We start from the raw sequence: 16,323 nt of genomic DNA, 5'->3' as shown, positions 1-16,323 counted from the left end.
TGGGATAAGAAATAGTTATCACTTCGAACAAGTTTATTTTGCCTCTACTGAATACTTATTGTCATCCTCCTACGTATGTGTCTGTTTCTCTCAGGGATTGCAAGTTGTTAGTGTGCTGTGTGTACAACCCGCCCAAGGACAGTCCCTACCGACTATCGGCTGATTAAGTCAAACACTTTTTGAGCACAGTATGCACCCTGGAATCATTCAATCATGTTCTCATCACTGGAGATTGGAACCTGCGTGAGACGGATGTAGCCTCTTCTCTTCAACGGACGACTACGAAGATCAAATAACCCGTCATATGGACTCACTGATGCTCCGTCAGCTAGTAACTGAACCAACCCGTGGATCAACACATCTGGATCTTCTACTCATCAAATCACCGCACCACACTGATGATGTCTTGATTGATGAATCATTTGAAAAATCATTTCCGCTCTTCGACCATAGACCAGTTAAATCAACCTGGCTTTGCAGTGGAACTCCAACAGTGAATGAAAGGCGATCCAAAACTTACAGTCTCACAAACTGTGACTACGACGATGCAAAGAATATGATATTGGAAACACCTTTTGCCCTAATTGCTACAGTAATATTAACAAAATGGTAGATGAATGGTACGACTGGATCTTTACAATCATTGATGCCTCCGTGCCGGTCAGATCAAATCACCGTGCCCAACTCAGTCCTTGGGTAACTGGTCGCTCCTCCAACGTTCTGAAAAAGCTTAGTACGGCTGAGAAACACAAAAAGAGCTACTCTAAAATTCTATCTCTGAGAAACGAAGCTGCATTGTACCTGGATGAAGACAGAGTGGAATATGAAATCAAGCTTTTTTCTGGAAGAAACACTGGGTCAATTTTTGAATACATGAAGAGTTTGAAGAAAGACAGCCAATTACCTTCAGTCATCAGGTGGAATGAAGTGTCTGCCGACAGTAATCTCCGCAAAGCAAATCTGTTTAATGACTACTTCATCAGTGTGTTCACACGCAACACTTTGGATGTACAACTGGGGGAGTCAGATTCCCAACTACCTGACGAAAGAGATGCCAGTGACTATCAAATCAATAGAGATGTAGTATATAGTGTTCTCTCTAATTTGGACATATCCAGGAGTCGCGGTGAAGACCAACTTCCACCAGTGATCTTGCGCAAACTAGCAATCGAGCTAACTCCTGCAGTTTTCAACGTGTTCCGGAACATTCACAGGTTGGACACGTTTCCCGAAAAAGTGGGAACTGGTTATTGTCAGTCCTATTTTCAAGAAAGGGACAAAAGCCGAGATTGCGAACTATCGCCCTGTACTCTTCTGAATATTGTTTCGAAGTGTTTTGAGAAAATTGTATTTTCGCAAATCGCCGACCATTTTATCAAGTATGTCAACTCAGCCCAGTTCGGTTTTCTGCCTCGTAAATCTGCCATTCATCAACTATTTCATTGCCTGAACTACATTTATGCATCAATATCCGAAAAAGACATTGCTTCGTGCCTAGTAATGTTCGACTTTTCTAAAGCTTTCGATAAACTCAGCCACACAGTTCTTCTGCAAAATGTCAGAAACATTGGGATAGAAGGCAAAGTTTTCAAGGTTCTAAGGAGATACCTTACAAACATCTCAGAGAGCTCGCATCAATGGTATTTTGTCGGCTGTTCGCTTAATGCTGAGTGGTGTTCCCCAGGGCTTACTGTTGGGTCCGATTTTTTTTTTGATTTTCATCGAAGACCTCCCTGATAAAATATTCAGTTCTGTTGCTTTTATCTTTGCTGACGACTTGAAAACTTTTTTCGACAAATCCCCGGACTTGTTCCATCTGTTTACCGCGGATCTTGATAGACTGAGTACTTGGTCTACCGAAAATCGGTTGCCTTTTAATATTTCAAAATGTTGTGTAATAGATTTTAAGAATTGTTACCCCTGCGACATTACCTTCTGCAATACAACTCTCGACTTAGTCTCATCAGTGAACGATCTCGGACAACAAATCAACATCACTTTGTCGTGGACCGAGCACATAAAGAAAAAGTTAACTAAAGCAAATGCAACATTCTTCCTGATACGCCGCAGTGTCAGTCATCTTCTCTCCCGGCAGGTGAAGCTCCACTTGTACAAAACATTTCTCATGCCTATGATTTTATATGCTTCTCAATGCTGGCCTCCGAACAAATCGGACTTGAAGCAAATAGAAACCTTCCTGAAACGAGTTGTCAGATGAATGCTCCCTGACACACCATACTGTTAAGCAATCAGTTCCCTTGGCATCTTACCCATTGCGTACTTAGCCGTTTTAATCGACTTTCTCACTCTTTCAAAAGTTGTCAGTGGACTATATGACTGTGATCTCACCAGTTGTTGTTCAAGCGCACCCAGTGGCTCACGACGCAATGGAACTCGTTTATTGTTTGATATCCCGATCATTAAGCTCGAGCGCCAGTGCAACATTTTTTGGTATAGAACGCCATGGAGAGCCAACAGAATAGCAAACATTATCGACATCAGAGCCTCACCTGACTTGAAGAATCGTCTACTCAAACTCATGTGGTAGTTTTTCCACGTCACTATGATAAACTCAGTCCATGAACTTGGACATTTTTGTGTTATTGCTCCAATTGCAGAGAGCGACACACTGATCTCTCGGGACTCAATTGACTTGATTTATCTATGGGACTAAGAGTCTCCTCATTTACGTTGTAAATATAAATCCAATATTATAATAGTAATAATTAAATATGTTCATTTTCTCTATTGGAATTCAATATTTCAAGACTTGTTTCCGCGATAGAATATAAACGATTAGCGCAATCGCTCAAATGGGTGTTAGTATTCAGGTATTACGTTCCTACGTTATTCAAGAAAACAAAAACACTGACATAACCCAAAAAATTGTCATTATAAAAAAAATTGACATCATAGAGCCCGAAGAATCACTAATAAACAATGTCAGCTCATATCTAGGCATTGAAGTAAGTGAGATAACATCTGTAACCAGGCTGGGGCGCTGCAAATCGGAATCAACTCTGCCAAAAGCTATCTTGGTTCAATTAAGAAACGAATACAAAGTAGGAAAACTCCTGGCTCGTGCTTCCATGTTGCAAAATTATGAAGACAACTACCATTAAAACAAATACAAAGTCTTCATCAGCAAATCCCTCATCAAAGAAGACCAAGAAAAAAAACTTCAAAAAAAACGCAGGAAACTGTTAACAAACGGAACTCCAGCAAACGACCAAGAAACCGAAGTGAAACTTCAAAATTGACAAACATCGTCGGTACAAAAAGAGTTCATTGAATTGTCTTTGCTACATTTCAACATCAGAAGCATGATGCACATCGACACTCGCAAAATTTTTGTTACTTATGCTGCCACAAGATTTCACAGAATTTTTATTTCAAATGGGTAACTTCATTCAGTGATGCTGAATTGTTCCTACCAATGTTCAACATGTACAGATCTGAACGATCCGCCAAACAAACAGGAGCATCTTAATGCGGAGGAGTATTAGTATGCATTACCAGTTCAATGCCTCATCCAATTTTATTGCCAGAGACTCTATCTTGCTACTGTTGCCTGCAAAGCAACCCGAAATTCGAAACTATCCGAATAATCACCTGCTATTTTCCTCACAAAAATAGCTCAAACTTCATCTTACCCAACACCTTCAAGCGCATTAAGAATATCATTGCAACAAGAACTGCGGACTCCACTATAGTATCATGCAAATTCAACCTCGAAACAATCGACTGGGACACACACTGATAGTCTGACCCTGACGAACAGATCTTCCTATGCATTATTGGCAAGCCAGCCTCCACCCCAAGTGATAAACTTTAGAAACACATTCAGCAACGTCCTTCATCTTATCATCACGACCAACCAAGTCAACTCTACTTCGCAGAGCTTTTTGGAAACATAATAGCCAATCTTTCCGAGCCCATTCCCATACTGTTAAACTTTTCTCTGCCCATTGAAGGAATAGCGAAAGAAAACTTACCTCTGCAAAAAAATACAAAGCTAATCGAAGGTGATTAGGACCACTTGAACAGCCACTTTATTACAAACAACGCGTTCTCAAGTGTATGTTGGTCAAATGTAGGAATCCTTCTACTGTTATCTAGAATCCTTCTACTTCTAATGGTACTACTGACTCAATGCCTATCTCATTCTTACAGTTCCTGTGAGAATAAGGCATCGCAGCTCTCTACCAGACTGGGTTACTTCTCCGAAATCGAATCTACTCAAAGGACTGAAGAAATTGTTTACTAAAACAGACACCAACTAAGCGAAGTTGAAAAACCTAAAAATATCTGTGCAAGGTGCGTTAGAAAATGACAAGCTAGCCTACGAGGCAAAACTACCTAACAGTAGGAATACTTCGCACCTGTTTAAGTACTCCCGTTAACTCAACAAAGCACACTAACCCTCTGCTCTAAGTTACGGTGACAAAATTGCCATGACGAACCAACAAAAGGTAGAACTGTTCTCGGAATTCTTCAGAAACATGTATATTCTATCATCTCCTCTTACATTCAGAAGAAAATCATTCTCCGTTGTTACCAATCATATCTGACTTCAACTGCTCCACACCAAATCAAAAGGCCCCGACAATTAACCGCCCCCGCTTTTCTGAACCTGTCATGTAACTTAAGCCACTCTCTGATCCAAATAATCTTTAAAATCAAGCAAACCGCTGTCTTCCCAAAAGAGTGGGTTATCACTGTTTTGGGAAGACAGCGGTTTGTTTGATTTCAATAGTATGACTTGTTTAACCTGCAAATAGTAGACCTTTTACTACTACTCTCAAAGTTTAAAATTTTTCTAAAGGAGCTTTTGGCGCCAATATAGAACAATTTTGAGGGGTCAGAATTTTCCAAAAAGTGTCTAAAAACGCCTTTTTTGGTCTATTTTTTCTAAATTTTGCCTTCTGCGCAAAAATTTGGCCAAAATAGGGACAAAACAGCGCTTTGGGAGAGCTCGAAAAATCAATTTTGTCGACCTAAAAAAAAGGTCGACAAAAAGTTCGTACATTTTTTGAAAGTCCGCCCCCCCCCTCGAGAAAATCCCAGATCCGCCCCTGCATGCACCTGTTAGATGTTTTGTGACTGTACCAACTGAAGCAGGCGCGGATCTAGGAATTTCTCGAGGGGGGTGCGGATTTTCAAAAAAATCTGAAAGTTTTGTCGACCTTTTTTTTTTGAAAAAATGCCAAAAAAGACGACGTTAATCACCAGTAATTGCCTGAGCGTTAAGGGATAACGGATTGCCTCTAGCTGTAAATGAATGACAGTTTAGGTGAATTGAACTCATCAATCAGTAAAATTAAGCATGCTTTGCCATTCGGCTCAGTGCTTCCGCAAGGCTCAGGACCTGTACAAGTATTGTCCCTATTATAGAAAGCCGAAGTTATTCTATTTGTCTGTGATATAGTTATAAATGGTAGTTCGATGGTTGAAGCACATTTCAGCTATCTCAACAAAGTAGATGCATTTCAATCATCTAGCATTGAATATTGGTGCGAAAACATAATCAATTGTTGTTAATCTGAAGTGTCCCCCACTCATCATCAAGAAAATTTTTTCTGAAAATTCAAGAAAAAAAAACAACGTAAATTAATGGAGTAAATGACTGATAACTGACTGTTGAAAATTCGAAGATCTTCAATCGTGGAATTTCGTGATTTTCATATGTTATTCATTTAAATGCAGTAAATTCTCAAATATTGTATCATTCGTAATTTTTTGGGTCTCAATGAAAATGAGCTGCTTTAGATGCTATGTATGCGCTAGTTTGCTTTTATTGGATATGATTTGGCCTAACATTCAGTGTGGAAAGTATCAGCTTTGAAATATTTCCTTGAATCATCAGCTCTCGAATTGTATCTTCTCTAATATTAGTTTATTCCAATGTTAAATGCTGCAGGTACAAGTCGAAGATGTCAATGAAGGCTAAAGACCAGTATGGACCTGTATTACACATGCCTGTTGATGACCCGAAGTCATCCAGGAAACAGCATGCTCCCGATGCAATCATCCATCCAGTAATGGGTGCACTGGATCCCAAATCCGGAAGGCCAGCATGTGAGTCACTTCATGTATTCGAATAGATCAGCGAGCTTTGCACTAGACCGTATGAGATATTTTTAAATCGTGCTGAATAAATATTTTCTGTGAACTAATTTGTCAGACTTTTTAAGCCTCAAAACTGGTACCTTCTGAACAAAACATGGACTCTGCAAATTCACTCAATTCTTCGCTAGTTCCGATTGGGACAAATCAATTGACATTACAGAACCCAGCAGCACCTCATGAGCAACAGACAAAATCAGCCCTGATGAAGAAGGCGCCAACTCTACCTAAACCCAAATGGCACCCGCCTTGGAAGCTATACAGAGTATGTAGATCATGAAATTCTCACGATGAATAAATTTCTGGTTAATTTGACTGATTTTTGGCTGCGTTTAGGTCATTAGTGGACATTTAGGCTGGGTGAGGTCAATTGCGGTTGACCCTACAAACGATTGGTTTTGCACTGGCAGTGCAGATAGAACTATCAAAGTAAGCTATCCATTTCCGAAACTATCGAGCAGTTTCTCTGCGAACCGTTTGTTCAAATCGGTGTAATTAAAATTACGATTCGATGGTTATTTTGTATAGATTTGGGATCTAGCTTCCGGCAAACTGCGACTGTCTTTAACGGGTCATATCAGTGCAGTAAGGGGTTTAGTAGTCAGTCCACGGCAGCCGTATTTATTCTCGTGTGGTGAAGACAAAATGGTGAAATGTTGGGATCTAGAGCAGAACAAAGCCACACGACACTACCACGGCCATCTAAGTGGAGTGTACTCTATCGACCTGCATCCGACTATCGATGTGTTGGCCACCTGTGGTCGTGATGCAGTCACACGTATCTGGGACATGAGAACGAAAGCATGTATCCACTCATTGACTGGCCATACTAACACAGTGTCCAGTGTGAAGTGTCAAGCGGCTGAGCCTCAAGTGATCACCGCTAGTCATGACTCGACTGTGAAGCTGTGGGATCTGGCGGCGGGCAAGTGCAGAGCCACTTTGACCAATCACAAGAAGAGTGTGAGAGGATTGGTGCTACATCCTAAATTGTAAGCAACTCACTGTAACTTGATTTTTAAAATTTACTAACTTAATTGGTCATTTGCTTCATAATAATAGTATTAAAGAAGGATATGAAAAGACATGGGAAGCAAAAAAGGTACCCATAGCGTTGAGATTATTACACCAGAGGAACTTGTGCTCTAATACGAGTTCGTTTTTTGTCATAACAAAGCGCCATTTATAAAATTTATCTTCAAGATTCGGAAGTTGAGATTTTTTCAAACATTAAGGCAGTAATTTTTTGTTTGCTTGAGTTCATTTACTTTTTTCCTACTTTCTGTTGGCTATGTATTGTAAATACCAGATCTGAACTTTGATCGCTGCTGTTCTGGACTGAAATATAAAAATATATTCCACCTGTGTTGATTCGTCCAGGTAAAAAGCAGTTTGAAATTGTAATTTAGGATAATTAGTGCGGGCTATTTACTAATTTCTGTTAACTGGGAAATCAGTGCTAATTGAATTGAGGCTATCTTGTTTCATTAATGCATCAAAAACGTATTGAAATGAATTTTGATTTTCAGATTTCCCAGCGGAACAAAAATAGACCAATCTATTTTTGACTAATTGGGCTACTTCTATCAAAAAGTGTCAAACATAAAAGATCATTGAAACTCAGATAGCTCAAATGATATATATTTTTCTCCGAGTTACGACAGATGGAAAATGTTCAAATTTAGGTCAATAATTGTTTTTGATTCAGTGTGTTGTTTGGTTTGATCTAGTCAATTGGGTTTTCAAGCGTCATCTAACCCTGGGATGCTATTCATGACTGGAATTGGAAGCACCCAAATGTATCTATGCCATGAACTTTCAGAATTAGGAATTTGTTGAAAAAAAGATGAAAGTCCATGGCATGGATACGTTTGAGTGCTTCCAACAGTCATGAATAGCATCCCAGAGTTAAATGACGCTTTAAAACCCAATCGATTAATTCAAACACAAACAACACTCTGAATCAAAAACAATAATTGATCTAAATTTGAACATTTTCCATCTGTCGTAACTCGGAGAAAAGTATATATCATTTGAGCTATCTGAATGTCAAGGATCTTTTATGTTTGACACTTTTTGATAGAAGTAGCCCAATTAGTCAAAAATGGACATCACTAACAATTGATAATATAATTGGTTTTTTTAAAACTAATATAAACTAAGTTGAAAGTAACAAATTAAGTTTTTTAATGCTTTTATAATTGATAGATAAGCACTAGATATCAACATTTGAAAACCTAGATTTTTAATCCCAAACATTTACTACCCACTTCACAGCTTCAGCAACAAAACACGACGATACAGAAGTTTTCAAGTTACTTATCTTTTTGGTCCTAAAAATTTCCTTATTCTAAGTAACTTGAAAACTTCTGTATCCTTGTGTTTTGTTGCTGAATTTGTGAGTTGGATAGTAAATGTTTTGAATAACAAACCTAAGGTTTTGTTTTGAATGACAAATCTAAGGTTTTCAAATGTTGATATCCAGTGTTTATCCATTATAAAAGCATGAAAAAACTTAATTTGTGTGTTTAAGTTTAGAATAGTTTTCAATTGAGGAGACAAAAATGTTGGAGCTTCGGAGTGTAGTGAATAAATCAGACGATCTTAAATAGCACATCTTTTGAATCATTTGGTTAATCAAAAAATGCTTCTTCCAGTTCTAATTCTTAAAATTCTGTTTTTGATTGCTTAAGTTCAGCTGGGAAAGTGTAAGGTCGATAAGTTTCAATTAGGTCCGGAAATCTTATGACTGTACAAGGTTTTGTTATTCTGTGTTTTTTTTATTTTGGAAATTAATATGATATTGGAAAAAAACGGCCATTTTTTCTGGCACCAATCTAAGTTAACCAGTCTAGACTGAAATTTTTAAAATTTGCTTCGTTCTAACTACTGGATAGGGTTAAAATTTAGTGTGAGAGTCGATTACAGAAAACTTCGGAAAACTCCGTTTTCAAGAAACAAAGAACGTAGTTCAGACTCTTATTAGGGTTGTAATTTTTTTAGTGCTCTCCAGGAAAAATGCTTTAACTTGTTCTGGCTTAAAATTGTTTTTTTTTTGCGGTTTGGCTGTTGATGTCTTGTTAAGTTCAGTTCATTTCCTTTCTTAAAAGGAAAGCAAACTCCCCTATAGAACAGCAAAAGTGTAAAGATCACGAAAAACGTGATCGACTTGTAGTTCGAAAGTGGAATTCATTTTTCAGATATCCCAGCAAAAAGAAAAGAATTTACTTTTTGATCCAGTTTCTTGAAATTGGGTTGGTTTTTACCAAAAAAGAGTCAATATTAAGTTTTTCTTGAAATTCAAAGAGCTATAAAGTCGCCTATTTTTTCTTTAAATTTCGACACTTGAGATTTTTTCGAAAGACAAGTCAGTATTTTCCTTTTCACTTGCGTTCCTTGGCTGTTTTCCAACTGACTCTTGACAAATTTTTAACTTTACTGCCAAATGTTTTACTTTGCTGTTTAGTCAATGAATCTATTGGATAGTGCAGTAGCAAATCTTTGCGCTGCATGCTGTTTTCAATTTGCGATGCAAGTCGAACATCGCAAGTGTATTGAGTATCGAAGTCTTGACGTTTTTTCAAAGAATTTTCCTTGAATACGAAAAAATAAGTTGCCGCCGTTGCTTTCTTCGTTGATTCTATGATTCGGGTAGTACCGAACCGCTATTTATATTTACGATTATAACGTGAACGTGCTAGCTGTAAGCTATTTACTTGTCAGTCACTGCTGTTTCGATATTTTTTTCAGAAACATTGAGAATAAAATTAAACAAGACTGCTCGTATCAGGGCGAAGCCCTGAAAGTTCCGACTGCCTTTTAAGGTCTATAGAGCATTAATAAGATGAAAAATTTCAATGTAATAAAAAAATTTTTTTTTTAATTTGAGAGTTTATGTAAAAACATCCCCCCACACGTCATATTAAGTACAAAAGGATGAATTTTGCTCCTTGTACCAAACCAATTATGGCGAATAAGCTTCTTTTAACCAATTTGGAACGATTTCTAAGACGGATTAACTCTCCACTTACGCGTTAAAAGCGCGAAATATATCGCGCGTTAATTGTCCCAAATTGGCCAAAATGCCAATCTTTAAACCCCCATAACTTAACGAAAAATAATCACAGGTAAAATATCTTTTCAAATTCAAGCTCAGGACAACAATAGCTTTCGAATGATATAAAAAAGTTCCGGCAAAAACGGCTAGTTAAAAAGTCGAAATTTGTCTGAAGAAAAAAACCACCCCGAGCACAAATATTCCGTTACTTTCGTATCGAAAGTCGGAACAATTACTTACTCGAAAAAAAATTTTAATGCTATAATTTTCTCGATATATCCTCCTTGTTTTAAGATTAACCCAATAAATTTATTTGAATCCAGCTATTGTTTCATTCCAGTTTCCTGATCTATCTGAGCTTATGCATATCTCTTGTTTTCCTTTCGAGGTTTGTAAATGAGATGAAATTGAGATGTGAGTTTTCGTAATGTTTGAGGCTTAGTTTCATATTCTTGCATCTTTGAAACTCAGTTTGCCCATTTTAGCTTTTGTGTGCAGCATCGCCTCTTTGCTTTCAATCACATCCACGTTTTCTTTTGAAAAGGTACACGCTTGGGAGAAAGACTGAAGTTTTTGTTGGTAGAATGAGAGCTCCGTTGGTCGAGACATAATTAAACTGCGCAAATATGCAAAACTGCGCTGAACTTAGCTCATTTTTTAAAAGCTCACTGGTGTTTCTGAAGTTCAAATTTTTCTATGTCGTCAAAAGTATTAAAATCTAATATTCAATTTAGTTGTTAAACGGCAATTATGGAAAAGGCATGATGAAAAATTGTTCTGTAGTTTTTCTTACTTTTGCGATTACTGGTGCATACTTGGAATTTCGGTTAACAAGTTTTATTCAAATCGTATACTGGAGTTTTTCCTTATAATGAGTCAACTTCAAATGCGAATGCTGCTTAGACGTAGTGAAGCTATAATTCAATAGCTTGACATGCTGCCGGTGATATAAACTAAGCTGAAAGTCTTACAGAATTTTAAAATTGAAAGTCTTACAGGTTTTTAATTATCGTCTAAATTTTTGGCTTCTTTTTTGGCCACGCGTTTTCGATTTTGTTCTCGACTTTTTGAGTTTGCTCGAATTTTTGTCCTTCATTTTCTTTTGCGATTTGGATACTGGAAATTGTTTTTTTTTAATTATGTTTGCAATAATTGTAATTAGCCTCGGGTACCTCTTTTGATAGTATTTGAATTATAAGCAAGTAAAATATTTAAATTGCTTTAAACCCCCCGGTCCCTCTAAATAACTCAGCCGCTACCGTTTTGTTGTTGCCAGTTTGGAATAAATAGATGAGTTTTTGGAATGAGATTTGATTGCATGTTGTTGTTGTCAGGTACTCTTTTGCGACAGCCTCCCCCGACAACATCAAAGTGTGGAAGTGTCCGGAGGGGGAGTTCCTGCAGAACTTCACTGGCCATAACTCAATAATCAACGACCTCGCTGTCAACCAGGACAATGTACTAGTCTCTGCAGGTAACTTCCCGATTCTTTTTGGAGTTTTTTTTTGGCGGATACCGATGAAAATCGGAGGTAGGAAATTGAGAAAACACTTTAATTTTTCCGCTCAGAGAAGTCTGAAAACAGAACAGAAGGTCTCATGACTATCTCTCAGGCTAATGTTCAATGGTTGTAAATTCGGTTTTATAAAAATCATTACCGGTATTCTAGCTTGAAACCATGAAATATTATGATTCATTGGTCTCTTCTCTGTGAATAATTCATTTCTAAATTCTATTCATCCGTTACAGAGTGGGAAATACATAACAGCATAATCATTCACTGACTGCATCAGGATAGTTAGAACTGGCTATTCAACCTAACAAGCAGCTACCCTCTGTGACAACTAATTATATAAATGGCCCGCGATTTTTCTTTGGGACGTTAGCGAACTGTAACTTCTTGCCTAGTTGCTTCTGGAGAGAAATTGCAGTGTTTCCTTGTAGTTATATGTTGTATAGCAGTGTTGCTTCTTAGTTTTGTGTACAAGTTTGAACATCAGTATTTCGGAGATCAATTAATTTAACACGTTCAGAATTGCTATGAACATCATGGGTTGGTATGATGATATAAGAAACGAATGATTCAAATGTTTGAAATTAACTATCTTACTTGGTTTTTTCGTAGAAAAAATTTTTGAATCTTTTACACAAGTATTGCTCACCTTTTTTTTCAAAAGCGAGAGATTTTATGATTGAGCCTTCTAAAGAAATTAAAAACGTAACAAAATTGTCTCGAGATTGTCATAAAGGTTACGAAGAAGCTTAATTACAAAGTATTTTAGAAATACTGCTTGTTGCGAACAGTTTTGTGGCTCCAAACTGAGACTGTGATGCAGATGTTGTGAAAGTGAAACTAGGTGGACATTGATTGTGTTTAGCGGACAATGGTAGCATGCACTTTTGGGACTGGACCAGTGGCTACTGTTTCCAGAGAGTGCAGGCACAAGTGCAGCCTGGCTCTCTGGACAGTGAGGCCGGCATCTATGCAGTCCAGTTCGACATGTCCGGCAGCAGACTCATCACAGCCGAGGCAGACAAGACCATCAAAGTGTACAAAGAGGACGACACTGCTGTGAGTAGACCAGTTGAATTACTTATCAAACACTCTAATTGGTGGCAAAGGGCGGATCATTCAAACTAATTAAAAGTGACAATCGAACAATTTGGAACAAGTTTTGTATACGTTTTTGAAAATTCTAGCGACCTGAGACATACATTGTCTGAAAAACTGAACTTTTCATGAAATTTTTGTATTTCTCTGTATTTAATAGTAAACTAAATTTAAGTTTCTTCTAATGAAAATTGGGTTAAACTTAGTCTTTGAAGCTAAAAAAAATGTGAAACGAAATTTTTCTTTAAAAATAGAAAAAACATCAGGCTTAAATACGTGAAGTAATACAGAAACAATTGTTTTGTTTGATACAATCTTTTATTTTTGATAGCCCTGCTGAGTTGCATGAAATGCTTGCATCTATTACAATAGGTGGCAGGTTACTTTCGACTAAACTCAGTCTTTACAAAGCAAAAAATGATCTCAGCAGGATTCGATCCCGGACCTTGGCGCCTCTGAAAAGTTTAAGTCGTTATGCTAACCAGTCTGGTGAACAAGAAAGAACGGAGTGTTTCTTAACCCACGCAAAATTCTTAATATTTAGCAATTTTATTATGAGCAAATTCACGAAAGGAGAAGAGAGTAAAAGACTAAACGTTTATATGATCAATGGGCAGACCAGTTGGTATAGTGTTAGTTTCATCTGCCACCTATTGTAACATATCACCCTTTTTGAACATCAGCACCACGGAAAAAGGGACTGAATCACTGTTTGAGTATGAAAGTAACTTGTTCACAAGTTCGTCGTTGTTTTGCTCGTTCCCTTGCCGTATTCATACATCGGTTTGGTAATAACAAGACTGCCCGTATGTCAGGGCAAAGCCCTGAATGTTCCGACTGTCCCTTAATTCATATCGAATAGTTTTTGGGAGACGAAAATATTGAAAGTCTATACATTTTGGATAATATCAAACATCAAGTTGTATGAAATTAATACGACCGATTCGCTTGCCTCAATCCAATTTGAAATGGTTTTGTTGTTCGGGGTAATTCGCCACGCATAAATAATCGGCGTTAGGCTTTTAACATTATGCGTAAAATCTTCAAAGAGCGCAGAATTTAGGCCAGAGCATGGCCGAATTGGCAATTTTCAAAATCCCAAAACTTAACAAAAAAATATTAGAGGTAAAGTATCTTTTTACAGTTGAACTCAGTGAGTCGATATCTTAAATGGGGTATAATTTTTTTATGTTATAAACTATTATTTCGATCGCTGAAAATTGACTACTTGATAAAAAACTACGCCAAGCATAAATATTCCGTTTACTTCGAAAGTCGGAACAATAACCTTGGTTTCATACTAATAGCGATAACGTGAAGTTTTGAGGGTTTGCATAAGAATGATCTTATTGCGGAGCTCAATTTTAGTATTAATGCTAGAAAATACTACTTAGTGTGATAAATTGTCTCGTGTGGAAATAACTGTACTGTAACAAACGTTTATTTAATTTAAAAAATTGAACTCAGAATGAAAAACCAGAAATATTATTCCTGGTATTGTGAAATATATTTCACTTGGAATATGCAAACCTTATTTAAATTTTTTGTTGCTCAAATAAAACAAAGTAAACAGCGTAGAACCCGAAAAGCGTTGGAACTTGAGCCACTTGTTTGAAGCCATGGCTGCATAAGTACTTGATTTGTACTAAAACTGGCGTGTATGTGTGTTATCTGTTTAGACCGAGGACAGCCTTCCAGTTGCGTGGAAACGAACGCTCAACATGAAGAAAGCATACTAGGAGAGAACTGCGTCCTTTGTTTCTGAAGATCAGAGATGTTCGCTATTTAGTCCAGCCAGGTGCTTGCGAACGGCGTGTGAAAGGATGCAACTAGCATCCGTCTTTTAAAGCCTATGAACTCTAAGCTGATCAATTATTTGGTATCATTGCATTTGTTGATTTCAGTTTTGCTCCTATTTTCTTGTTTTTTTTAGAGATTGAACTTAGAATTCAGTATCCCAGCAAAAAATTCAGATCTTGTATTCTCATTTGTTTTAATTGTGGAAGAAGGTAGTGAATACACTCAATTAGGTCGTATTAGGTTTTTCTCAGGAGTAAGTCTTAAACATTGATCACCCTCAAGTTTGATTTTGCGCGGTTCCATTCAATTTTGTTTGGTAAATTAAAGATCAATAACAAAAAATCAAATGTTACAAAAAGTTTGATTTCTCTTTCAGATATTTAGCAATTATTGATCGATCCAGTTAGCTCAAATTGAGCTTGATTTATCCAGAACTTTTCAATCAATAAAGCTTACTGAAGTTTAAAGAATTTTGAAGTCTCCAAATTTTTGAAAATACCATCGTTTTCGGTTCTCTTCTGAGAGTAGGAAATATACTATATTGTTTTTTTTTCAACATAAGTTAAATTGAATTAATCTTCGCTCACCAGTGTTACTTTGGGAATTCTTAGTTGTTTCCGATTAAGCTGTTATTAACTTTTTGAAAGTTGACGAACCTTGATTAATGTTCTCTTTTCACTCATATGCAATATTCTTATTTTATCATTTAAGGAGTTAGATCGAAATTTACAGATATCTAAAATCTGAAAAATTTTGGGGAGTGCGGTTTGTATGTAGATAGCCACGTGTTCATACTCGTCAGTTCGTAGACAAATTTTATATTAACCAATCAGAATCGAGATGAGAAATTGAAAGTACGGACTAAGTAATACGCGGTTGTCTATTTACTTCTATGAAGCCGTTTTCAAGTGTTTTTTTTTTTACAAATGATTTGTTCAATATATATCGAAACTTACTATCGGCAGATAATTTTATGCTCCCTTAAGCAAGGTTGTTTTTGAAATGTAAAATAAATTCCTTTTTATATAGTTACTGAGGTTTTTCTAATTTGCGCTTACGTAGCCCTTAAAAGTTTTGAGCAGTTCGTTAAAAAAACATCTGATTTCTGCTCAAGTTTTGAATGACAAACGAGTTAATAAATCTAATTATTTTTGGCTGCTATTTGTAAGTTTGTAAAAGCATTTTCAGATTAATTGTCAATTTAATCTGATATCATTTAATCTCAGTTTAATCATAGTCAATGCTTCCCCCCCCCCCCCATTTAAAATTTTCGACTTTCTTAGTTGTTTTAAATGTAATTTTAGCTAACTGCGCGATGTTACGATGTAAAGTATGAAAAACAAATTGTTCAGAGTAGTTAGTTTGTTCATCATGCCAATTTTAATTGCATCCTGACTTAAATAGGTTTTTCAAAGATTAATTTCCAATGGGGGAGTGCGATTTTTTCGTAAAATTAATTAAAGTAATTAATGTAGTAAAGACTCTGTCATAAGTCTTGCTGATTTCTTTTTTCAGGAAAAGTCTCTAATAACTACAGATCTGCATTCATACATATTGATGCATTTATGAATGCACTTAAGTATATATGCACTTTTTGAGTTCAATTGAAATTCATCTGCTGAATGTGCCGTTAATAGATTTCTCCAAATACGAACGTGGAAATGGAGCAAAAAAAAACGTGAACAATTTCTAGTGAACGGTTAATGTTATAAAAAAAAGCGTCAATCTC

The 16,323-nt window shown here is 36.7% G+C and overlaps 1 protein-coding gene across 1 annotated transcript; it reads left to right on the top strand.

Moving 5' to 3' along the window:
• Window positions 1-606: 606 nt before the first annotated feature.
• On the top strand, window positions 607-14,533 carry LOC134846570 (pleiotropic regulator 1-like). Its single transcript, XM_063863954.1, has 8 exons — window positions 607-1,214; window positions 5,921-6,078; window positions 6,195-6,391; window positions 6,463-6,555; window positions 6,655-7,118; window positions 11,518-11,657; window positions 12,562-12,755; window positions 14,474-14,533. The coding sequence occupies exons 1-8, from the start codon at window positions 607-609 to the stop codon at window positions 14,531-14,533; spliced, it is 1,914 nt and encodes a 637-aa protein (XP_063720024.1).
• The last annotated feature ends 1,790 nt before the right edge of the window (window positions 14,534-16,323 follow it).

This window comes from Symsagittifera roscoffensis, chromosome 5 (genome assembly GCF_963678635.1).
Source record: "Symsagittifera roscoffensis chromosome 5, txSymRosc1.1, whole genome shotgun sequence".
Taxonomy (NCBI): domain Eukaryota; kingdom Metazoa; phylum Xenacoelomorpha; order Acoela; family Convolutidae; genus Symsagittifera; species Symsagittifera roscoffensis.
This window is presented reverse-complemented; position numbering and strand designations above follow the sequence as displayed.